The 24,262-nt window shown below is 55.2% G+C and overlaps 1 protein-coding gene across 2 annotated transcripts; it reads right to left on the bottom strand.

Moving 5' to 3' along the window:
- Positions 1-47: 47 nt before the first annotated feature.
- LOC144275206 (butyrophilin subfamily 1 member A1-like) lies at positions 48-20,386 on the bottom strand. Of its 2 annotated transcripts, XM_077834376.1 has the most exons (10): positions 20,295-20,345; positions 14,896-14,991; positions 13,593-13,723; positions 12,413-12,754; positions 11,055-11,336; positions 9,713-9,829; positions 3,513-3,533; positions 2,261-2,281; positions 2,152-2,178; positions 48-1,340 (listed from the first exon to the last, which is right to left on the bottom strand). In XM_077834376.1, exons 3-10 carry the CDS (start codon positions 13,672-13,674, stop codon positions 829-831), a joined length of 1,404 nt encoding a protein of 467 aa, XP_077690502.1. In that variant the 5' UTR covers positions 13,675-13,723; positions 14,896-14,991; positions 20,295-20,345; the 3' UTR covers positions 48-828. The 2 variants fall into 2 exon arrangements, with proteins under 2 accessions (XP_077690502.1, XP_077690501.1); XM_077834375.1 differs by lacking the exon at positions 14,896-14,991 and having other exon boundaries at positions 20,295-20,386.
- Between the last annotated feature and the right edge of the window lie 3,876 nt (positions 20,387-24,262).

Genomic DNA, 24,262 nt, shown 5'->3' with positions numbered 1-24,262 from the left:
CTTCAGGGACTCGTGCACCTCAGCCAGGATTTGCAGTGACACTCACATAGCATTGTCCAAAGAAGTCGGGTTTATTGGTCAGCTGGACACAGCCTAAGAAGTCCTTAGGTTAGCACAGAGAACTGAACATTAAAGCATAGACCTTTCTGGTCAGCCAAGAGCCCAGCCAAGCTGTAGTGAACCCCCATGGTCAAGTTCCATTTGTCTCCCCTCTGACCTCTTTAGTCAGACATCAGGTGAGCAGCCAACTTATACCCACACCTCCCCACTCTTCAGTCCTCTGTTCTCCAGCTGGTGGATGTTGCTCAGCTCCCTGCAGAGACAGAATCCATCTCCCTCTGGGTCCTTGGATGGTAGGTGCCAATGTCCTGGTGATTGGATTTGCCATGGTCTTCCCAGATACTCCACTGGTATGTGGACTGAGGCCCAGACAGCCGGGCGACACCCACACCTATGTCTCTTAGCCTGCCCTGAGAGCAAATAGCCTTTTTCCCCCACTGGGTAACAATGCAACATGGAGGGGAAACTGAAGTACAAAAAGGTGTCATAAAAATATCACAGACGATTTCCACTTTGTCAGAGGGGGATGTTACCTTGTGTGTGTGATGAAATTTGCGTGTGATGAAATTTGCTTTTCTTTTTTGAAGAACAGGTTTATTTCCATTCATATAGTGTGAAAACTGCCTTTCAGCAAGGGATCCTCACTAATAAAACATGGCCAACAGCCCATACTGACACAACATGCGTCTTCCCCCCCCCACCCCAATTGTGGTGGCTGGTGTGATGCATTGGCAGGTTTGCATGTGCAGAGATCTGGCTGGGAGAGGCTCAGGAACATAGTCTAAGGGAGGTCCCTACAGACCAGACCCAGAAGAATGGGTAGATCTTCCCCGTAAAGAGGGCAGTGAAGGCATGGAGGAGGGCCATGGTGTCAGAATCATAGAAGCACACAACCCCTCCTTCATAGTCCAGATACACTCTGATCTTGCCAGGGCTCTGCAGCAGGTCCAGTGGGCTCCATTCTGCAGTGACTACCCGGTATTGGCCCCTGGAGAGCTGGATGGCCCACGTGCCTTGCTTGGGGCTGAAATTGAACCATCCCTTCCTGCTGACAGACTCCCTGGTGACACCTAGAGCCCAGCCCCCTGTGCTGGCCACCTCCACATCCCAGTAATGTGTCCCCAACTCATAGCCATCGGAGCCCAGCACACACGAGTAAACGTCGAATCTCCCCAGGCCATTAGGCAGTGATTGTCTTGTACCTATGTTCTTTAGGCTTTTCCTGTCTGCAGACAGCTCCAGACTGGGGTGAGCTGTTCTTGGGTCCAGGGTCACGTCCGCTAGAGACAGACAGATGCGGGACAGGGGGTGGGGACAGTTTCAGGGAAGGCAGTTTGCTCATTTCAAAGACTTAAATTGGTACAGCTGGAGAATGAGACGTTTTAAAGCAAAACTCCAGCAAAAGCTGGGAGTCAGGGAGAAACATCGCCCAGGAGCACGGTGCATCCTGCTTAAACCACGACTCTCCACGCCCCTCCCAGAGCTGGGACAGAACCCAGGAGTCCTGACTCCCAGCACCCACTTTCCCATATCTATTAGACACCTCCCCCCTCCCATGGCCAATGTTAGAACCCAGGAGTCCTGACTCCCAGCTGCCCACCCATAACCCACTAGACCCCACTCCCCTCCCAGAGTTGGGGATAGAGCCCAGGAGTCCTGACTCCCAGTTGCCCACCCATAACCCACTAGACCCCACTTCCCTCCCAGAGTTGGGGATAGAACCCAGGAGTTCTGACTCCCAGTTGCCCACCCATAACCCACTAGACCCCATTCCCCTCCCAGAGTTGTGGATGGAGCCCAGGAGTCCTGACTCCCAGTTGCCCACCCATAACCCACTAAACCCCACTTCCCTCCCAGAGTTGGGGATAGAACCCAGGAGTTCTGACTCCCAGTTGCCCACCCATAACCTACTAGACCCCACTCCCCTCCCAGAGTTGGGGATGGAGCCCAGGAGTCCTGATTCCCAGCCCCCACTTTTTCTTAACTACTAGACTCCTCTCCCCTCCCACAGCCAATCTTAGAACCCAGGAGTCCTGACTCCCAGTTGCCCACCCATATCCTGCTAGACTTAACTCTCCATTTTGGATTTACCGGCTTTGAGAAATGCTTCTTTCCAACCTGAAATGAGAAGAGAACATTAGGCCAGGGCAGAGCTGCCTAGCTAAGTTACATATAGTCTAGAGATCAAATCCACACTTACTTGGTCTACCGTGGCTTCCCTCTGTGGACACAAAGAGACAGCACGTTATCAGGGGCCTGGGTTCCAAACCTGTTCATTTCTCGCTCTGGGCCCAGCATTAAACCCACCCCGCTGGGAGAACCAATGCTCAGAGATACCCGGGGCAGCCAAGGTCTGCCCACCTCCCTTGTCCCATCAGAAGAACCTCCTCGACCCAAACAAAACCTTCAGTTCCGGATTCGAGCCTTTTTGAACTTATTTTTGTATACCTGAAATTCAAGGCAGTTCTGAGAGGAACAATCCGCGCGGATCACATCAGGAAGTATCAGGGGGTAGCTGCGTTAGTCTGTACCTGTGCTGCGCAGCGTCGCTGCCTGTCCTGGTGCAGCCGTGCCGCCAGCCACCGGTGCTCCTGTGCAGCACAGTAAGGGGGCAGGGAGCTGGGGGGGAGGGGGGTTGGATAGAGGGCAGGGGAATTCGGGGGTTGGTCAGGGGCTGGGGGTGTGGATAGGGGTCAGGGCGGTCAGAAGGCGGGGAACAGGGGTTCCAGGGGGGGCAGTCAGGAAGGAGAGGAGGGGTTGGATGGGGCGGCGGGGGGCAGTCAGGGGCAGGGGTTCCGGGGGTGGTCAGGGGACAGGGAGCATGGGGGGTGGATAGGGTAGGGGTCCCAGGGGTGGCAGTCAGGAAGGAGGGGGGGGGGGTTGCATGGGGCGGCGGGTCCGGGATCGGTCAGGGAAAAGGGGTGGTTGGATGGGGCAGGGCTCCCAGGGGGCAGTCAGGAAGGAGAGGGGGGGTTGAATGGGGCAGGAGGTCCAGGGATGGACAGGGGACAGAGACCGGGGGTGTGTGGATGGGGCAGGGGTCCCCGGGGGCCGTCAGAGAATGGGAGGGTTGGATGGGGCAGAAGTCCTGGGGGGCCGTCAGGGGGCGAGAAGCAGAGGGGGTGGTCAGATAGGGGGTGGGGGCCGGGCCATGCCTGGCTGTTTGGGGAGGCACAGCCTCCCCTAACTGACCCTCCATACAATTTTAGAAACCTGATGCGGCCCTCAGGCCAAAAAGTTTGCCCGCCCCTGCCCTAGGGGACCCACTCACTGCCTCTCTGGGCGTAATACCCCAGCCCCAGATTTTCTAGGGCTTTTGCCTTCCCCGAGCCGCTTGCGCCGGCGCCACCAGAAACCTCGCCGGGTGGAGGCTGATTCAAAGGAGTCATTACCCAGTCTGAGCTAACGTGGCCCAACCCCCAGGAATGGCTGACGGTGAAGAAGAAACTTACTTAGCAGTGTGTACATGGCACCTGTAAAACAAACGGAGAAACACATTCACCGACAGGGCACTGGCCACCTGAGGGTGCTGTTAACTCTCAAGAGAGCAGGGACCATCTCTTCCGGGGTGTCTGTGCAGCGCCCGACACAAGGGGGCACAGATCTCAGGAGGGGTATCTAGAGGCTACTGTGGTACGCACATAGGTGATGACTGGGGGTGCTCCGGGGCTCAAGCGCCCACGGAAAAAAAATATACCCACAGACCGTGGCCCTGCCCTGAGGCCCCACCCGCACTCCACCCCAAGGCCCTGCCCCCCACTTGGTCTCTTCCCCCATGGCCCCGCCTGTGCTGCACCTCTTCCTGCCTCCCCACTCGCTCCCCTCCGCACTCTCCCCCCGTCACTTGCCCTCATGGCAGGAGAGCAGACAGGCGTGGGCGGGAGGCATTTGGGGGCGGAGAGGAGTGAGTGGCGGTAGGCAGGCGGGCTGACACTCGGGGGAGGGGCGGAAAGGAGCGAGTGTGGGTGGGAGGCACTTGGGGGTGAAGAGGAGCGAACAGCGGGTGGGCGGGCAGGGGGACACTTGGGGAGGGGCGGAGAGGAGTGAACGCAGGTGGGAGGCACTCGGGTGTGGAGAGGAGCGAGCGTGGGCAGGAGGTACTCAGGGCGGAGAGGAGCGAGCAGTGGGTGGGCGGGCAGGGGGACACTTGGGGAGGGGTGGAGAGGAGTGAGCGTGGGTAGGAGATACTCAGGGCGGAGAGGAGCGAGCAGTGGGTGGGCGGGCAGGGGGACACTTGGGGAGGGGTGGAGAGGAGTGAGCGTGGGCAGGAGGTACTCAGGGCGGAGAGGAGCGAGCAGTGGGTGGGCGGGCAGGGGGACACTTGGGGAGGGGTGGAGAGGAGTGAGCGTGGGTAGGAGGTACTCAGGGCGGAGAGGAGCGAGCAGTGGGTGGGCGGGCAGGGGGACACTTGGGGAGGGGTGGAGAGGAGTGAGCGTGGGTAGGAGGTACTCAGGGCGGAGAGGAGCGAGCAGTGGGTGGGTGGATGGCGGGGACACTTGGGGAGGGGCGGAGAGGAGTGAACGCAGGTGGGAGGCACTCGGGGGTGGAGAGGAGCGAGCAGTGGGTGGGCGGGCAGGGGGACGCTCGGGGGAGGGGCGGAGAGGAGTGAACGCAGGTGGGAGGCACTCGGGTGTGGAGAGGAGCGAGCGTGGGCAGGAGGTACTCAGGGCGGAGAGGAGCGAGCAGTGGGTGGGCAGGCAGGGGGACGCTCGGGGGAGGGGCGGAGAGGAGTGAACGCAGGTGGGAGGCACTCGGGGGTGGAGAGGAGCGAGCAGTGGGTGGGTGGGCAGGGGGACACTTGGGGAAGGGTGGAGAGGAGTGAGCGTGGGTAGGAGATACTCAGGGCGGAGAGGAGCGAGCAGTGGGTGGGCAGGCAGGGGGACACTTGGGGAAGGGTGGAGAGGAGTGAGCGTGGGCAGGAGATACTCAGGGCGGAGAGGAGCGAGCAGTGGGTGGGCGGGCAGGGGGACACTTGGGGAGGGGTGGAGAGGAGTGAGCGTGGGCAGGAGATACTCAGGGCGGAGAGGAGCGAGCAGTGGGTGGGCGGGCAGGGGGACACTTGGGGAGGGGTGGAGAGGAGTGAGCGTGGGCGGGAGGCACTCGGGGGTGGAGAGGAGCGAGCAGTGGGTGGGCGGGCAGGGGGACACTTGGGGAGGGGCGGAGAGGAGTGAGCGTGGGCAGGAGGTACTCAGGGCGGAGAGGAGCGAGCAGTGGGTGGGCGGGCAGGGGGACACTTGGGGAGGGGTGGAGAGGAGTGAGCGTGGGCAGGAGGTACTCAGGGCGGAGAGGAGCGAGCAGTGGGTGGGCAGGCAGGGGGACACTTGGGGAGGGGTGGAGAGGAGTGAGCATGGGTAGGAGGTACTCAGGGTGGAGAGGAGCGAGCAGTGGGTGGGCGGGCAGGGGGACGCTCGGGGGAGGGGCGGAGAGGAGTGAACGCAGGTGGGAGGCACTCGGGGGTGGAGAGGAGCGAGCAGTGGGTGGGCGGGCAGGGGGACACTTGGGGAGGGGCGGAGAGGAGTGAGCGTGGGCAGGAGATACTCAGGGCGGAGAGGAGCGAGCAGTGGGTGGGCGGGCAGGGGGACACTTGGGGAAGGGTGGAGAGGAGCGAGCAGTGGGTGGGTGGATGGCGGGGACGCTCTGGGGAGGGGGGTGGAGAGGAGTGAACGCAGGTGCGAGGCACTCGGGGGTGGAGAGGAGCGAGCAGTGGGTGGGTGGATGGCGGGGACGCTCTGGGGAGGGGGTGGAGAGGAGCGAGCAGTGGGTGGGTGGATGGCGGGGACGCTCTGTGGAGGGGGGTGGAGAGGAGTGAACGCAGGTGCGAGGCACTCGGGGGTGGAGAGGAGCGAGCAGTGGGTGGGTGGATGGCGGGGACGCTCAGGGGAGGGGGGTGGAGAGGAGTGAACGCAGGTGGGAGGCACTCGGGGGTGGAGAGGAGCGAGCAGTGGGTGGGTGGATGGCGGGGACGCTCTGGGGAGGGGGTGGAGAGGAGCGAGCAGTGGGTGGGTGGATGGCGGGGACGCTCTGGGGAGGGGGTGGAGAGGAGCGAGCAGTGGGTGGGTGGATGGCGGGGACGCTCTGGGGAGGGGGGTGGAGAGGAGTGAACGCAGGTGCGAGGCACTCGGGGGTGGAGAGGAGCGAGCAGTGGGTGGGTGGATGGCGGGGACGCTCTGTGGAGGGGGGTGGAGAGGAGTGAACGCAGGTGCGAGGCACTCGGGGGTGGAGAGGAGCGAGCAGTGGGTGGGTGGATGGCGGGGACGCTCAGGGGAGGGGGGTGGAGAGGAGTGAACGCAGGTGGGAGGCACTCGGGGGTGGAGAGGAGCGAGCAGTGGGTGGGTGGATGGCGGGGACGCTCTGGGGAGGGGGTGGAGAGGAGCGAGCAGTGGGTGGGTGGATGGCGGGGACGCTCTGGGGAGGGGGGTGGAGAGGAGTGAATGCAGGTGGGAGGCACTCGGGGGTGGAGAGGAGCGAGCAGTGGGTGGGTGGATGGCGGGGACGCTCTGGGGAGGGGGGTGGAGAGGAGTGAATGCAGGTGGGAGGCACTCGGGGTGGAGAGGAGTGAGTGGCAGGCAGGAAATACTCGGGGAGGGGATGGAAAGGAGTGAGCAGGAAGTGCTTAGGGGCAGAGAGGAGTGAGCGGTGGTGGGTGGATGCGGGGGAAACAAAAGGTGCTCGGGGTAGGGGGCGGAGAGGAGCGAGCGGCGGGTGGGCGGACACTTGGGAGGGGCAGAGAGGAGCGAGTGCGGGCAGGAGGCACTTGGGGGTGGAGAGGAGCAAGTGGCGGGAAGGCAGGGGGACACTTGGGGGAGGGGTGGAGAGGAGTGAGCGTGGGCAGCAGGCACTAGGGGGTGGAGAGGAGCAAGTGGCAGGAGGGCAGGGGGACACTCGGTGGAGGGGGTGGAGAGGAGTGGGTGGGAGGTGCTCAGGGGTGGAGAGGAGCGAGCGGCGGGTGGGCGGACACTTGGGGGAGGGGTGGAGAGGAGCGAGTGCGGGCAGGAGGCACTTGGGGGTGGAGAGGAGCAAGTGGCAGGAGGGCAGGGGCACACTCGGTGGAGGGGGTGGAGAGGAGCAAGTGGCAGGAGGGCAGGGGGACACTCGGTGGAGGGGGTGGAGAAGAGAGAGTGGCAGGAGGGCAGGGGCACACTCGGTGGAGGGGGTGGAGAGGAGCAAGTGGCAGGAGGGCAGGGGGACACTCGGTGGAGGGGGTGGAGAGGAGCAAGTGGCAGGAGGGCAGGGGGACACTCGGTGGAGGGGGTGGAGAGGAGCAAGTGGCAGGAGGGCAGGGGGACACTCGGTGGAGGGGGTGGAGAGGAGCAAGTGGCAGGAGGGCAGGGGGACACTCGGTGGAGGGGGTGGAGAGGAGCAAGTGGCAGGAGGGCAGGGGGACACTCGGTGGAGGGGGTGGAGAGGAGTGGGTGGGAGGTGCTCAGGGGTGGAGAGGAGCGAGCGGCGGGTGGGCGGACACTTGGGAGGGGCAGAGAGGAGCGAGTGCGGGCAGGAGGCACTTGGGGGTGGAGAGGAGCAAGTGGCAGGAGGGCAGGGGCACACTCGGTGGAGGGGGTGGAGAGGAGCAAGTGGCAGGAGGGCAGGGGCACACTCGGTGGAGGGGGTGGAGAGGAGTGGGTGGGAGGTGCTCAGGGGTGGAGAGGAGCGAGCGGCGGGTGGGCGGACACTTGGGGGAGGGGTGGAGAGGAGCGAGTGCGGGCAGGAGGCACTTGGGGGTGGAGAGGAGCAAGTGGCAGGAGGGCAGGGGCACACTCGGTGGAGGGGGTGGAGAGGAGCAAGTGGCAGGAGGGCAGGGGGACACTCGGTGGAGGGGGTGGAGAGGAGCAAGTGGCAGGAGGGCAGGGGGACACTCGGTGGAGGGGGTGGAGAGGAGCAAGTGGCAGGAGGGCAGGGGGACACTCGGTGGAGGGGGTGGAGAGGAGCAAGTGGCAGGAGGGCAGGGGGACACTCGGTGGAGGGGGTGGAGAGGAGCAAGTGGCAGGAGGGCAGGGGGACACTCGGTGGAGGGGGTGGAGAGGAGTGGGTGGGAGGTGCTCAGGGGTGGAGAGGAGCGAGCGGCGGGTGGGCGGACACTTGGGAGGGGCAGAGAGGAGCGAGTGCGGGCAGGAGGCACTTGGGGGTGGAGAGGAGCAAGTGGCAGGAGGGCAGGGGCACACTCGGTGGAGGGGGTGGAGAGGAGCAAGTGGCAGGAGGGCAGGGGGACACTCGGTGGAGGGGGTGGAGAGGAGCAAGTGGCAGGAGGGCAGGGGGACACTCGGTGGAGGGGGTGGAGAGGAGCAAGTGGCAGGAGGGCAGGGGGACACTCGGTGGAGGGGGTGGAGAGGAGCAAGTGGCAGGAGGGCAGGGGCACACTCGGTGGAGGGGGTGGAGAGGAGTGGGTGGGAGGTGCTCAGGGGTGGAGAGGAGCGAGCGGTGGGTGAGTGGACAGAGGGATACTCGGGGAGGGGGCAGAGAGGAGTGGGCTGGAGGCTCTCGGGGGAGGGGGGCGGAGAGGAGTGAGCGCGGGTGGGAGATACTCAGGGATGGAAAGGAGGAGCACCGTGTGGGCGGCAGGGGGGAAGCACTCCGGGGAGGGGGCAGAGGAGTGGGTGGGAGGCACTTGGAGGCTGAGAGGAGTGAGCGGTGGTGGGTGGATGGGGGGACACGGGGGAGGAGGTGGAGAGGAGCGGGCATAGGCTGGAGGCTCTTGGGGGTGGAGAAGAGAGAGTGGCGGGTGGGCAGGGGGACAGTCGGGGGAGGGGGCGGAGAAGAGTGGGCAGGAGGCACTTGGGGGAGGCAGCGGAGAGGAGCAAGCATGGGCAGGAGGCACTTGCGGGTGGAGAGGAGTGAGCAGCGGGCTGGCGGATACTCGAGGGAGGGGGTGGAGAGGAGTGGGTGGGAGGTGCTCGGGGGAGGGGCTGAGAGGAGCGAGCGGCAGGTGGGCTGACATTAGGGGGCGGGGCGGAGAGTAGCCAGCGCAAGCGGGAGGCGCTCAGGGGCGGAGAGGAGCGAGCGGTGGGTGGGCGGGCAGGGGGTCACTAGGGGGAGGGGGCGGAGAGGAGTGGGTGGGAAGCGCTTGGGGGATGGGGCAGAGAGGAGCGAGTAGCAGATGGGTGGACATTCGGGGAAGGGGAAGAGATGAGCGAGCGTGTGTGGGAAGTGCTCGGGGGCGGAGAGGAGCAAGCAGTGGCTGGGTGGCCAGGGGGACACTTGGGGGAGGGGGTGGAGAGGAACAGGCAGGGGGACTTAGGGGATGGCGGAGACGAGTGGGCAGGAGGTGCTCGGGGGAAGGTATGAAGAAGAACGGGGGGGCGGGGGGTCTTGGAGGTGGGACAGAGTGGGGGCGGGTCCTCAGGGCAGAGAGGGGGTGGAGCATCCACCAACAAAAACAAAAGTCAGTGCCTTTGGGTACACACAAGGAAAATACTGATAACGGAAGGGCTGGGAAACGTTATAACATTTGACACCCAAGTGAAGATTAATTTCTTTTCCTCTCTTAACATGAATTACCGGCAATGGGAAAAATATGCCCAGGTAGAAAGAGGGAGGGTCAAATCATGTGAGCATCCAAGGATCTATGTGGTCTACAGCACCAAGGACCTGCAGATCTATTGAAGGATGTCTCGTTTCTTTCTTTCTGGTGGCAAAGGGGTTAAACAGGAGGCTTTACCTTTCTCTTTGTGAATCCTCCATAGGTAGAGGGAAGCCAAGGGGAGGAAGCAAACGCATATCGTCAGGATGAGATAGAGGGGGACCCGCCAAGAGGAAACTCTGGGGAAGAAAGTGTCTGCAGGGGAAGAGAAGAACACAGGTTAACTCTCATGACCCCTTCTGCCCCATGCAGATGTGACACAAAATAATTAAGAAACCTAGTAACAGATGGTGGGACCCTTTTAGCTCCTTTGTGATAGACAGAAAAGGCCGGAATCAGTTTTTTTTGTTAATATTTATTCCCTGAGATTGTTTGTTAACATTAGAAATATCGGCAAACTGATTGGAAAATGGACTTTCCATTCCACTGGAAATTTCGATATATCAAAATTTGATGGTGTTCCTGGTTGGAATGGACGGTGAAATGTCGGAAAGAAAATTTTAAAAAATCCAGTTCTGAGCCCTCAGAATGTTTCATTTCAATGACGTCAAACCATTTTGGTTTTGGTAATGTCAAAAGGTTACAATACAAACGATTAAATACAAATATATCCTATGGGTTTAATATAAAATATATAAATATACTCTAATCTAGTAGAGTATGAATATGCCAATATAATATCAAAGTCCAAACAAACTGAATCCAAAGGATGACGCTGAAATGAAACATTTTGACATTTTTGGAACAAAATGAGAATGTTGAAATGATTCGATTTGACTAATTCCAGTCAAATATCTGGTTGAAATAGACACATTCCCAGTAAAAGTTTGCTTCCAACAAAAATGCATCTGCCTTGAACATTTTCAAGCCAGCTCTAATCAGGATATTCCACTATTATTATTTCTTATTCATATGACCTCGGGTCCCTAGCCATGGACCAGGAACCTCCTGTGCTAGGGGCTGGACAAACTCGGGAACCAAAAGACGGTCTCTACCCCAACAGCTGACAATCTAAGAATAAGACAGGACAAAACAGATAGATAAGACAGATGTGGAATACAATGGAACAATGAGACAACAGTGGTCAGCATGATAGATGAGGGTCCCAGGGCTCCAGCAGCCTAACTGAGCTCAGGGTCCTGTTGTGCTGGGCGCTGCACAGACACACAGTGACCAAGATCAGGGCCCTGTCACGCCAAGCACTGCCCAGACACACAGTGACCAAGATCAGGGCCCCGTCATGCCAGATGCTGCACAGACACACAGTGACCGAGATCAAGGCCCTGTTGTGCCGGGCGCTGCACTGATACGCAGTAAGAGATTGCCCCTGCCATAAAGTTCTCACTATCTATAAATGCCATTCTCCACCAGTGGAGATCTGGCTCCAGCTCTGTGTTTCCTTGTTCCATCAGCAGCTCACCGGAAATGAAAATGGCCGATACTTTCTCTGGGCCGGGCAAGCCAGGGCTGAGGGCGCAGGTCAGTGCTGGATCCGAGCTCTTGGTCATCACCATGGTGCTGGAGACGTTGAATAAGCCATTGTCACTTCGCAGTTTCTGTTCGGAATCGGGACTCAGGATTTTTTTATGGCTGTTTCTCCAGAGCACATTGGGCTCCGGGTACCACCCTGCAGAGAGACATGTGACCGAGACCCCCTTGTCCTTGTACACACTGACGTGGAGGAGGGGATCCGAGCCAGAGTCTGGGGGAAACAAATCAACAGGAATTCTCCCTTGATTTCATTCTCTCCTCATTCCTTCTGGTCACACCAGGGCCTGGTTCCCCTCTCGCTCACCCCTGTGTAAGTTAGTTTACCCAAGAGAAGACTTAGAGTCACAGAAATGTAGGGCTGGATAGTATCTTGAGAGGTCATCATGTCCAGCCCCCTGCGCTGAGACAGAACCAAGCAAACCTTGACCATCCCTGACAGGTGTTTGTCCAACTGTTCTTACAACTCTCCAGTGACGGGATTTCCGCAGCCTCCCTTGGAGCCTGGTTCAGAGCTTAACTCCCCTTAGAGTTACAAAGTTTTCCCTAATATCTCACCTTAATCTCCCTTGCTACAGATTAAGCCCATTACTTCTTGTCCTACCTTCAGTGGCCATGGCTAACACTTGATCCCTGTCCTCTTTGTAACAGCCCTTCACGTATCTGAAGGCTGTTATCAGGTCCCCCTCGGTCTTCTCTTCTGAAGATCAGACATGCCCCGTTCTTTCAACCTTTCCTCCTAGGGCTGGATTTCTAAATCTTTGATTGTTTTGTTGCTCTCCTCTGGTCTCTCCCCAGCTTGTCCACGGTTTTGTGGCGCCCTGAACTGGACACAGGCCTCCAGCTGATACCTCACCAGCGCCACAGAGAACGGGACTGTTACCTCCCGTGGCTTACAACACTTCTCTTGCTGGGCTCTACCCAAGGAAGAGTTTCTGAGGGTAGAAGGCTCCTCAGACACAGGGAGAGGGCGAGCCGATGACTGGGCACTGGAGCTGAGACATCCACACTGGAAATAGGGGGCACATATCTGCCATTGCAGCGCGTCCTCTATGGAAGGAGGCTCTGCTGGGCTGTGGTGGAGCCCACATACCTCGGGGTCCTTACATGCAGCCTGGACGTCTCTGCCCCACAGGCTCTGCTCTGGGCTGGACGGAGGAGTCACTGGGGGAAGTTTTCTGGCCTGTGACTGCAGCAGGCTGCGTGGGAAGGTCCCCACTGCCAGCCACCCCTCCCTATCACAGAGCTGCGCAGGCTGAATCCGGCTCTCCCCACCCCAGGATCACTCACTCATCAGGCGGAGCTCCAACGCCGCAACGCTGAAGTAGGTGTCAGACTGGAAGTCACAGAGGTAGTGTCCTTCGTCCCGCAGGGTGAGGTTCCAGATCCGCAGGGCCAGGCTACCACTCTGGATCCCGTCCCGCAGGAGCTCTGCCCTGCCCCGGTACCTCTCACCCTGCACCTCGCTCCCATCCGGCAGGTACACGTGGACATCCTGGCCTAGCTGGGGCCGGCTCCATTTCACCTGCATGGCCTGGGCACTGAGTGCGGGGGAGAGGTGGCAGGGCAGCAGCACGGTGCCCCCCAGTGGAGCAGAGAGGGGACCGGCGGGAACCAGAACCTGGAAACTCACTGGGGAAAGGGGCAGAGAGACAAGCCTGGGGTCAGAGGGGACTGGCGGGAAGTGGTTTTGCCTCTCACACAACTCAGACCCCAGACCTGCCACCCCAGCGGATCCTGGAGAGAGGGGCTCAGGGAGAGCTGTGAGCAAGAGGGGGAGGGGTAGAGTGGGGGGAAGGAGGCAGGGAGGGAGGAATGGTGTGTATGTGGAGGCCAAGGTGAAGGGGTGTGTGTATGGGAAATGAAGGAGTGGATGGATGGAGGGGTGTGTATGGGGATGGATGTGGGGGGATTGATGGGGGGATGGATGCGGGTGGATGGATAGAGGGGTGTGTATGGGGATGGATGGAGGCTTGTGTGTATGGGGATGGATGTTGGGAGATGGATGGAGGGGTGTATGGGGATGGATGTGGGGAGATGGATGGGTGGATGGATGGATAGATGGATGGATGTGGGTAGATAGAGGGGTATATATGGGAATGGATGTGGGGTGTGTCTATGGGGATGGATGTGGGGGGATGGATGGAGAGGTATGTATGGAGATGGATGTGGGTGGATGGATGGAGAGATGGATGGATGTGGGTGGATAGAGGGGTGTATATGGGGATGGATGTGGGGGATGGATAGAGGGGTGTGTATGGGGATGGATGTGGGGGGGATGGGAGGAGGGATGGACAGAGACTCCATTTGTCACATGTTACTGTGCATATGAGTGAGCACTAGATCCTGCGCTCTTACCCCCGAGCCTGGTGCATTACCAGGGCAGTCACCCCAGACTGTCCCCGCCATACGTGAGAGCCAGCTGGGGCCCTGTGACCACCCAGCACTGTTAAGGACAAAGCCTCCTTACCGGTCACTGCAGCCTGAACGTGCAGGAGGAGGATGGCTGAGAGCAGGGCAGCATTGCAATGTGGGCGACGGGCTCCCAGCATCTGGCAGGGCGGCTCTTCCTGGCCTCAGGGCTGGACAGAAGCCAATGAACTAAAGGGAAACCAAGGAGACAAAGGATGAGAAGGGGAATAGCTGCTCACCCAAAGACCCCCTTCTTGTGCCAGTGGGAACCAGGAGAGCGGTTCATCCCATGAGGGAAAGCTGCTGCACGGGGATCCCACACAAGCACTGGGCATGTGTCCCTTTGGGCTCCGCTTCATGGAATAGGATAATAGCCTGCTATTGCCACCACCTGGAGGAGCTACTCCTTCAGCTCCAGCAAATGAGGCTCCTGCTACGAGCAATGAAGGCCTGGGGGGTCAAACGCCACAGTCCACTTACATGCTGGGGGATGCCGGACAGCCTTGCTGGGCAGGCAGCATGTCTGGACTACAGGCTGCATGTTTCAAAGAAGCAGAAAGGAATCAGGGGCCTGAGCGGAAAAGTGGGTGGGAAGTTTGTGGGGAGGGGCGCCTTTTCCATAGAAAAAAGCAGTTTAATCATAACTGAAATATTTTGCAGGAACGTTGGCTTAACGGTGAAATCCTAGCGGATCTTAAACATAAAAAAGAAGCTTACAAGAAGTGGAAGGTTGGACATATGACCAGGGAAGAGTATAAAGATATTGCTCGGGCATGTAGGAATGAAATCAGGAGGGCCAAATCGCACCTGGAGCTGCAGCTAGCAAGAGATGTCAAGAGTAACAAGAAGGGTTTCTTCAGGTATGTTGGCAACAAGAAGAAAGCCAAGGTTAAGTGCGGGGCCCTTAATGAATGAGGGAGGCAACCTAGTGACAGAGGATGTGGAAAAAGCTAATGTACTCAATGCTTTTTTTGCCTCTGTCTTCACGAACAAGGTCAGCTCCCAGACTGCTGCGCTGGGCATCACAACATGGGGAATAGATGGCCAGCCCTCTGTGGAGAAAGAGGTGGTTAGGGACTATTTAGAAAAGCTGGACGTGCACAAGTCCATGGGGCCGGACGAGTTGCATCCGAGAGTGCTAAAGGAATTGGCGGCTGTGATTGCAGAGCCATTGACCATTATCTTTGAAAACTTGTGGCGAACGGGGGAAGTCCCGGATGACTGGAAAAAGGCTAATGTAGTGCCAATCTTTAAAAAAGGGAAGAAGGAGGATCCTGGGAACTACAGGCCAGTCAGCCTCACCTCAGTCCCCGGAAAAATCATGGAGCAGGTCCTCAAAGAATCAATCCTGAAGCACTTACATGAGAGGAAAGTGATCAGGAACAGTCAGCATGGATTCACCAAGGGAAGGTCATGCCTGACTAATCTAATCACCTTCTATGATGAGATTACTGGTTCTGTGGATGAAGAGAAAACAGTGGATGTATTGTTTCTTGACTTTAGCAAAGCTTTTGACACGGTCTCCCACAGTATTCTTGTCAGCATGTTAAAGAAGTATGGGCCGGATGAATGCACTATAAGGTGGGTAGAAAGTTGGCTAGATTGTCGGGCTCAACGGGTAGTGATCAATGGCTCCATGTCTAGTTGGCAGCCGGTATCAAGTGGAGTGCCCCAGGGGTCGGTCCTGGGGCCGGTTTTGTTCAATATCTTCATAAATGATCTGGAGGATGGTGTGGATTGCACTCTCAGCAAATTTGCGGATGATACTAAACTGGGAGGAGTGGTAGATACGCTGGAGGGCAGGGATAGGATACAGAGGGACCTAGACAAATTGGAGGATTGGGCCAAAAGAAATCTGATGAGGTTCAATAAGGATAAGTGCAGGGTCCTGCATTTAGGATGGAAGAACCCAATGCACAGCTACAGACTAGGGACCGAATGGCTAGGCAGCAGTTCTGCGGAAAAGGACCTAGGGGTGACAGTGGATGAGAAGCTGGATATGAGTCAGCAGTGTGCCCTTGTTGCCAAGAAGGCCAATGGCATTTTGGGATGTATAAGTAGGGGCATAGCGAGCAGATCGAGGGACGTGATCGTCCCCCTCTATTCGACATTGGTGAGGCCTCATCTGGAGTACTGTGTCCAGTTTTGGGCCCCTCACTAAAGAAGGATGTGGATAAATTGGAGAGAGTCCAGCGAAGGGCAACAAAAATGATTAGGGGTCTGGAACACATGACTTATGAGGAGAGGCTGAGGGAATTGGGATTGTTTAGTCTGCAGAAGAGAAGAATGAGGGGGGATTTGATGGCTGCTTTCAACTACCTGAGAGGTGGTTCCAGAGAGGATGGTTCTAGACTATTCTCAGTGGTAGAAGAGGACAGGACAAGGAGTAATGGTCTCAAGTTGCAGTGGGGGAGGTTTAGGTTGGATATTAGGAAAAACTTTTTCACTAGGAGGGTGGTGAAATACTGGAATGCGTTACCTAGGGAGGTGGTAGAATCTCCTTCCTTAGAAGTTTTTAAGGTCAGGCTTGACAAAGCCCTGGCTGGGATGATTTAATTGGGGATTGGTCCTGCTTTGAGCAGGGGGTTGGACTAGATGACCTCCTGAGGTCCCTTCCAACCCTGATATTCTATGATTCTATGATTCTACGTCAACATGTCAAATACTGCCTTGGAAATGTTTTGTTTCAGTTAATTTCACTATGACTTTTATCACATTAAAGTCTGAAATCAAATATATATCATTTAATATTCCATATAATGCACAGTATTTAATAATGTATATCATATACAGATTAATAAATGTAATATATTATAAAATAATACTTATATAGGCTTGGGACAATTCAATTTTTGCTTTTATAATTTCGATGGATGAAATCAAAGTTCCTTTTAAGCATTTTTTTTCAGTTTTTATCGATTTAACTTTTCACAGTTGTGCCAAATCATGGGTTTAAACATTTTTCCCCATTTTTATTTATTTTAATTTTCACAGCGATGGGAAATTATTGGGGACGGGGTCAGATAATTATTTAACGACAGTAGGCACTGAGATATAGCAAGTGAACACTTTATAACTGGTAAAACACAAACTGTTCACATCACTTGGCAAAACATACAAAGTAAGCATGTTTAAATAACTCTAATAAGTTCTCAAGCAGCAGTATTCTTATTTTGCCTATCTGCAAATTTCCAGTATCATCGAGGGAAATATTTTTTCATCAGTGTGTGTGTGTTTAGTGAATCGACGTTTACTGACATTTACAGTTACAAATCAAATCCTTCTGAGCCTACTTAGCATTTATTATAATAATCAATGTAATATGCACTATATATTAGTCAATATAATATAATCTAGACCATATGATATGTATACATATCATAATAAATCTAACAATATTTATAATAGTCAATTTAATATACAATAGGACACTCTAAATGAAACAAATTGAAACAATAAGGTTGAAATGAACCAGTTTACATCCCAAATGCAGGCATTTGTATAGAAAAGAAATGATGAACGAAACAAAATATTTCAACAGTCCCACATCGAGATTTTGCAGAATTTTCATTTCATTGGGATTTTGGGGGCAGGGGAGAAATGGGGGGTGTCACACCAGTTTAGATCAGAAACATTATTCAGCCTGTCAGAATTCCCCATGGAAAGGAAATTCTGGCTCCCGAACCAGCCCCACCACATGGCCTGTCAGCGTGCCCAGATTTCAGGAAGGGCCAAGCCAGGCCTGATGCTGGACGGCCTTTTGTGCTGGAGTGGCTGCAGAGTTTTGAAGGCACACGGGACCCAGGAGCCATGGATGGAACAAATCTGCTGTGTGGGGCTGTGTTTGGGGCCATGATTCTCAACCCTTGTGTGGGCAGAGCGTGGTATCAGTGCAGGCTGAGTATCTGTGGGATGAACAGACAGACACAGAGGTGAATATAGGGTTGCACAGACAGGCAGAGGGTGCATGGGATGCACAGAGAGGTAGAGGGGTGTATGGGATGCATAGACAGACAGAGAGAGGTTGTATGGGATGAACAGACAGACAGATTGGTGAGTGGGATGCACAGACAGACAGAGAGGTGTATGGGATACGCAGATGGACAGAGGTTGTACGGGATGCAAGATAGACAGAGGGTGTTTGGGATGCGCAGACAGGCAGAGGGGTGTTTGGGATGCGCAGACAGGCAGAGGGTGTATGGGATGCACAGACAGACAGAGGGTGTATGGGATGCGCAGACAGACAGAGGGGTGTTTGGGATGCGCAGACAGACAGAGGGGTGTTTGGAATGCGCAGACAGACAGAGGGGTGTTTGGGATGCGCAGACAGGCAGGGGGTGTTTGGGATGCACGGACAGGCAGAGGGGTGTTTGGGATGCACGGACAGGCAGATGGGTGTTTGGGATGCACGGACAGGCAGAGGGGTGTTTGGGATGCACGGACAGGCAGAGGGGTGTTTGGGATGCACGGACAGGCAGAGGGGTGTTTGGGAAGCACAGAAAGGGTGTTTCAGATGCACAGACAAACACGGGGGTATATGGGATGAACAGAAAGACAGAGGGGTGCATGGGCTGTAAAGACACACACAGGTTGTATGGGATGCACAGGCAGGAAGAGCGTGTATGGGATGCACAGACAAACAGAGGGATGTAAGGGATGTGCAGACAGACAGAAGGGTATATGTGATACACAGACAGCGGGGAGTATGGGATGCACGGACAGACATAGGGGTGTAGATGGTGCACAGACAGAGGGGTGTATGGGATGCACAGACCGGCAGAGGGTGTTTGGTATGCACAGACAGAGGGGTGTATTCAATGCACAGACAGGGACAGGGTGTATTGGATGTAAAGACGGACAAACTGGTGTATGGGATGCACAGACAGAGGAATGTTTGGGATGCACAGACAGGGGTGTGTGTGGGATGAACAGACAGACAGAGGGTGTTTGGGATGTACAGACAGAAAGACGGTGTATGGGATGCACAGACAGGCAGAGGGGTGTATGGGATGCAGAGACAGGAAGAAGGTGTATAGGATGTACAGACGGACAAATGGGTGTAAGGGATACACAGAGAGGCAGAAGGTGTATGGGATATAAAGACAGAGAGAGGATGTCTGGGATGCACAGACAGACAGAGAGTTGTATGGGATGCACAGACAGACATAGAGTGTATGGGATGCACAGACAGATAGAGGGTGTATGGGATGCACAGACGGGGGTGTATTCAGTGCAGAGAAAGGGAAAGAGTGAATGGGATATACATGCAGACAGAGGGGTGTATGGGATGCACAGACAGAGGGGTTTATGGGATGCACAGAGAGAGGTCATATGGGATGCACAGAGAGAGGGCGTATGGGATGCACAGATGGATACAGGGTTGGATAGGATATACATACAGACAGAGGATGTTTGGTATGCACAGACAGAGGGTTGTATGGAATGCACAGAGAGAGGGGTGTATTCGATGCACAGACAGGAACTAGGTGCACGGGATGTACAGACCGACAGAGGGTATCTGGGACGCACAGACAGATAGAGGGTGTATGGGATGCACAGACAGAGGGGTGTATTCAATTAACAGACAGGGACAGGGTGTATGGGGTGTAAAGATGGACGGGGGGTGTTTGGGATGCACAGACAGAGGGGAGTTTCAGATGCACAGACAGAGGGGTGTTTGGGATGCACAGACAGAAAGAGGGTTGTATGGGATGCATAGGCAGAGGGGAGTATGGGATGCACAGATGGAGGGGAATATGGGATGTACAGACAGACAGAGGGGTGTATGGGATGCACAGAGAGGCAGAGGGTGTATGGGATGCACAGACGGGGGATGTATTCGATACAGGGACAGGGTGTATGGGATGTGCAGATGGACAGAGGGGTATCTGGGATGCACAGTCATACAGAGGGTTGTATGGGATATACATGCAGACAGAGGGGTGTATGGAATGCACAGATGGATAGAGGGTTGGATAGGATATACATACAGACAGAGAATGTTTGGTATGCACAGACAGAGGGTTGTATGGAATGCACAGAGAGAGGGGTGTATTCGATGCACAGACAGGGACGCGGTGCATGGGATGCACAGACTGACAGAGGGTGTCTGGGATGCACAGACAGACAGAGGGGTGTATGGGATGAACAGATGGACAGAGGGGTGTATTCAATTAACAAACAGGGACAGGGTGTATGGGATGTAAAGATGGACAGGGGGGTGTTTGGGATGCAGAGAGAGAGGGGTGTTTCAAATGCACAGATAGAGGGGTGTTTGGGATTCACAGACAGAAAGATGGTTGTATGGGATGCATAGGCAGAGGGGAGTATAGTATGCACAGACAGACAGGGTGTATGGGATGCACAGACAGTATCAGGAGTGATCCCGGAGTCCCTCTCGGCACCTGCAGCCCCTGGCAGTGCAGTGGAGCTGATCCCCTAGTGCGTGAGAGGGTGCGCCCAGTCCCCCACTGCCACTCTTGGCCAGGCCTAGCTCTGGGGCGATTCTTGTCTGCAGCCACTCCGAGGGCCCAGGACTCCCAGTTCAGCCAGTTGTCTTCCATCCCTGTGAACCGGGTGGAGGATTTCCCATCATATGCACCTGCTGAGCCTGTCCTGAAAGCGGGCTCCAGCCTCAGCAAATGCCCTCAGGGGTGGAACGCAACTGGGCCGTGGCAGTCCTGCCCTCCTCTCTCGCTCCCCCCAGTTTAAATGAGGAGTAACCCACTGGAGTCCTTGGGGCTGGTTCTCCCGCACTCACCTGGTGTAAATCAGGAGTAACCCCACTGGAGTCCCTGGGGCTGGTTCTCCCGCAGGAGCAACCCCACTGCAGTTCCTGGGGCGGTTCCCCTCTGGTTACAAATGTAACTTTCGCTTTCGCTTTCCTTAGCCTCTGCTGCCCCCCAGTGGCTATTTCCCAGCATTTTGAGTCTCTGCCACAGACTGCCTGGATCACCTTGGGCAAGGTCCCTGAATGCTCTGTGCGGACAGTGCACGCTCCCTGCCCCACAGGGGGTGTGGTGAGTGAACACACCTTTTGGTAAGAGGTGTTCAGATACTACAGTGAAAAAAGCAAAGACACAATGACCTGCGTTAGTGTGGATCCCAGCATTCAAAACATGTGGGAAGAACAACCATCTTGGGCCAGTAACATCATACAATATGTCTTGGCCCTATGGGAGAAGCTTGACACCCTGGGCTCATTTGCCAGGGAGAACCTTCGACACACCCAGAGCACCCAGGACTCAGCCTATAATTAAGGGTATGATTTTGTCACAGAGATCACGGGCTTCTGTAACTTTAATGGAACTCCATGACTTCTTTGGCTTCAGCCCCCTGCCTGGCCCCGCTGCAGAAGTAGTAGTGGGGTTGGAGTAGTGGCCGGTGGTCAGCCACCAGGGCTGGGGCAGAGGCCGGGGCAGAGGCTGGGGCTGAAGCAGTGGCCAGCAGTCTGTCACTGGGGCTGGAGCAGCGGCTAGAGCTAGGACTAGAGCAGTAGCTGGGGATGAGTATAGGGATGGAGGAGCCGAAGGAACTAGGCCGGAGCAGCAGCTGGGGCTAGGTCAGCCCCCCAGGGCTCGGTGGGCCCAGGCTGGAGCAGTCCCCATGTTTGTCCATGATAAAACCTTAACCTTACCTATCATTAAAGGGTTGGCCTCCAGGAGTTCCAACCCAGCAATCATGTTCTCTTGTTATTACCCAGCTCCAAATCAAAACTCCCAGCCCACTGGGAAGGGCCCCATGAGGTGGTGTGCTGAGTGAAGCAGGTGAGTTATGAAATCTGACAACCAGACAAGTGACAGGCACACGTGAGTCTTTTAAAACCATGGAAAGCCCAAGGAAGTCTACTAATTGCCCCCTACGCACCTGAACCCCAATTAGGCCTGCAGGTTGTCGAAGACTTGGAGCCAGGGATGGTCAAGACTGGAAACACCCTCACCCCAAACCAGAGAACCCAGGCTCGACAGGTGATCACCACCTTCTCTTCCATGTTTTCTACCTACTTTGGATGGACCCATTTAATATCCCATAACAGTCAGACGGAACCAGGGCTTAAAGTCAGAGAAAACCCTCGACAATTTTCCCCGAAGTTGAGGGAAACCATGAAGTGAGAACTCCAATCAGTGCTAGAACTGGGAGTAATCAAAGAATCATGCAGCAACTGGAAAGGCCCTGTAATGTTGCTCCTCAAGCCTGGTGGGACCACCTGGTCATGTATCAATTTCCAGAAGCTCAATGCAGTCTCAGAATTTGATGCGTACCTGATGCCTTATGTTGATGAACTTCTTGACCAGCAAGGGGAAGCAGAGTACATCACTACTCTGGATCTGACAAAGGGGTGATGGCAGATCCCCCTCACAGAATCCAGGGAAAAGACAGCTTTTTCCATCCCCTTTCAGTTCCGGACAATGCACTTTGGGTTGCATGGGGCTCTGGAAACATTCCAGCGGCTAGCAGACCAGATCCTCCAATCCCATAGCCAATATGCTGCCACATACCTAGACGATGTTGCAGGTATCTACAGTCGAAACTGGCAGGACCACCTAAAGCATGTGATGGCCATGTTACAATCCCTCCAGGAGGCTGGCCTGACAGCAAATCCTGCTGAATGTCACTTGGGCAAGGATGAAACAACCTGCCTCGGGTACACTTTAGGAAAAGGTACGGTGCGACCCTTGGTCAATAAGGTTCAGGCCCTCCAGACGTGCCATGCCCCTTCCTTGAGGAAACAGGTACACCAGTTTTTAGGACTAGCTTGGTTTCTACTGCTGATTTATTCTGGTTTTCTCAACCGTTGTGGCCCCTCTCACTTATCTGCTCTAGAACAGCAGCCCAAACATGATCCAGTGGACCAAAGCTTGTGAGGAGGCTTTTCAAGCCCTGAAGAACCCGTCTTGCACAGCCCCGATTTCACCGAGTTCCTGCTACAGACTGATGCATTGGATGTGGGTCTAGGAGCCGTTTTGTCCCAGGTGGTGTGAGGTGGCGACCCTCTTGCCAAATTCCAAGTCTCCTGGAATAGTAGGGGGTTAAGGAAGCAGCACAGTCTCTTAAGGACTGTACACTGAATGCCACTATATCCAGCGCTATGGCCTTTCCCAACGGTGTTAAGCCGGCCATTATCTGCATCAGACCCCATCGGGTTAAATAATTCTCGGGGTTTTCATTGGGCTCCTGGGTTGTGGCTACAGCTGGTGCTGTAAAATTGCCCCTGTCTATTTGCTCTCCAAAAAGTCCCATTAGAGTCAATATGCTACTATTCTCATCGACTCTAATCCTATCTAGGACCCGCCGAATCTCTGAAGCCACACAGACGCCCATCAAGCGGCGGACTTCAATGGCTTTCAGCTCCTCCCTTATAGCAAGCAAAAACACATTAGAACACCATCCAGAGAAATTGTCCTTTTTTAGGGGTCCCAAACTAACAGCCATGCTTTTAAGTCAGGCTGATACAGGGACAGTGGTAACAGTTGTACTTCCCCCTCCCCCTGCGGGTGTTGTGACTATAGTTTGTCGTATGGCTGTGACAGGGTTTTGTTCAATAGGTTTCAATCCCTGGGGCTCATCCCGTATATCTCCATTCCAAGCTTCACTACGGCCCATTCTCCCTCCCATTCCGGGACCTCACTATCTTGGGCTTGGCCCCATTCTCCTACTGTCACAGCCGCTACTTGGTGGGTGGCAAACCCCAATTTTGTTTTAAGATGCTTAATAATAGATTCACAGTGGTTGTGATGGGCAGGGGCTCTACCTTGTTCTAATGTTAATTTCTTTTTCATTCCCTACAAAACCTGATTCTCTCTTTGTATTTTATCTTTTCCCTCTATTTGTTAAGATAATCCCCTCTCTTTTATTTTAACTTCTCTTAGGGTATCTTTGGGAATGTCTAACTGGCTTTGAACTCCAGCGGCCAGTATTTTCCATTTATCAGTTTCTCCTTCAGATACATCAATTTTCTCATGCAGTGCAGCGTTCTCCTCCTGGCAGCTAGCCAAGCGAAGGAATGCCTCATTGCATGCTTCTCACAATAGCCAGATTGCAGCCGAGTCTCTTTTTATCGGGGTCGATGGCCTGTAGACCAACAGATATTTTGCCAATCTATCTTCCAAAACAGCTATAGTACGGACATCAGCTAATGCTTGTTCAGTCCATGAGCTCTGCCCAAACTTTTGCAAAATTGTCTTAAAAGAAGTCATTTCCTGTATGAATGGTAGTTTTTTCTGCGCTTCTTGAGCTTTGTCCTTAGGGGACTCCTTTCGCCTAAACATATTTCTTTATAAATCTCTTTTACCTCTATAACACTTCTGTGCCCATGCTCGTGCTGGGACTTACACAATACAAAAGTCTATACCCACTAAAAACTCTGCCTGACAGAGCAGGAGGGGGAAATGCTAAGCCCCCTACCTTTTGGGCTCGATCCTGCTACGGCTGAGAGTATATTCACCTATGCAATTTTTCCCTGACATATGGGTAGGAGCGAGGACTCTAATCCTCCCCCTTATGGTCCAGCGCCTCTACAACCGGGGGTGTATATACCTGGACAGTTTTATATATCTTATCCGTATAGTTATCCCCGACAGATGGGTCAGAGTGAGGATTCTAATCCTCCCCCTATTGCCCAGCACTTCTATGACCAGGGGTGTGCACACCTGAATGACTGATCACTTTATATGTACGGTATACCTTTTAGCAATATTTGGCAGTATTTTCAACAATCACAGTGCATGT

The sequence above is a fragment of the Eretmochelys imbricata genome, chromosome 14 (assembly GCF_965152235.1).
Source record: "Eretmochelys imbricata isolate rEreImb1 chromosome 14, rEreImb1.hap1, whole genome shotgun sequence".
In the NCBI taxonomy this organism is placed as follows: domain Eukaryota; kingdom Metazoa; phylum Chordata; order Testudines; family Cheloniidae; genus Eretmochelys; species Eretmochelys imbricata.
The sequence above is the reverse complement of the archived record's forward strand: the minus strand, read 5'-3'. Positions and strand labels throughout refer to the sequence as shown.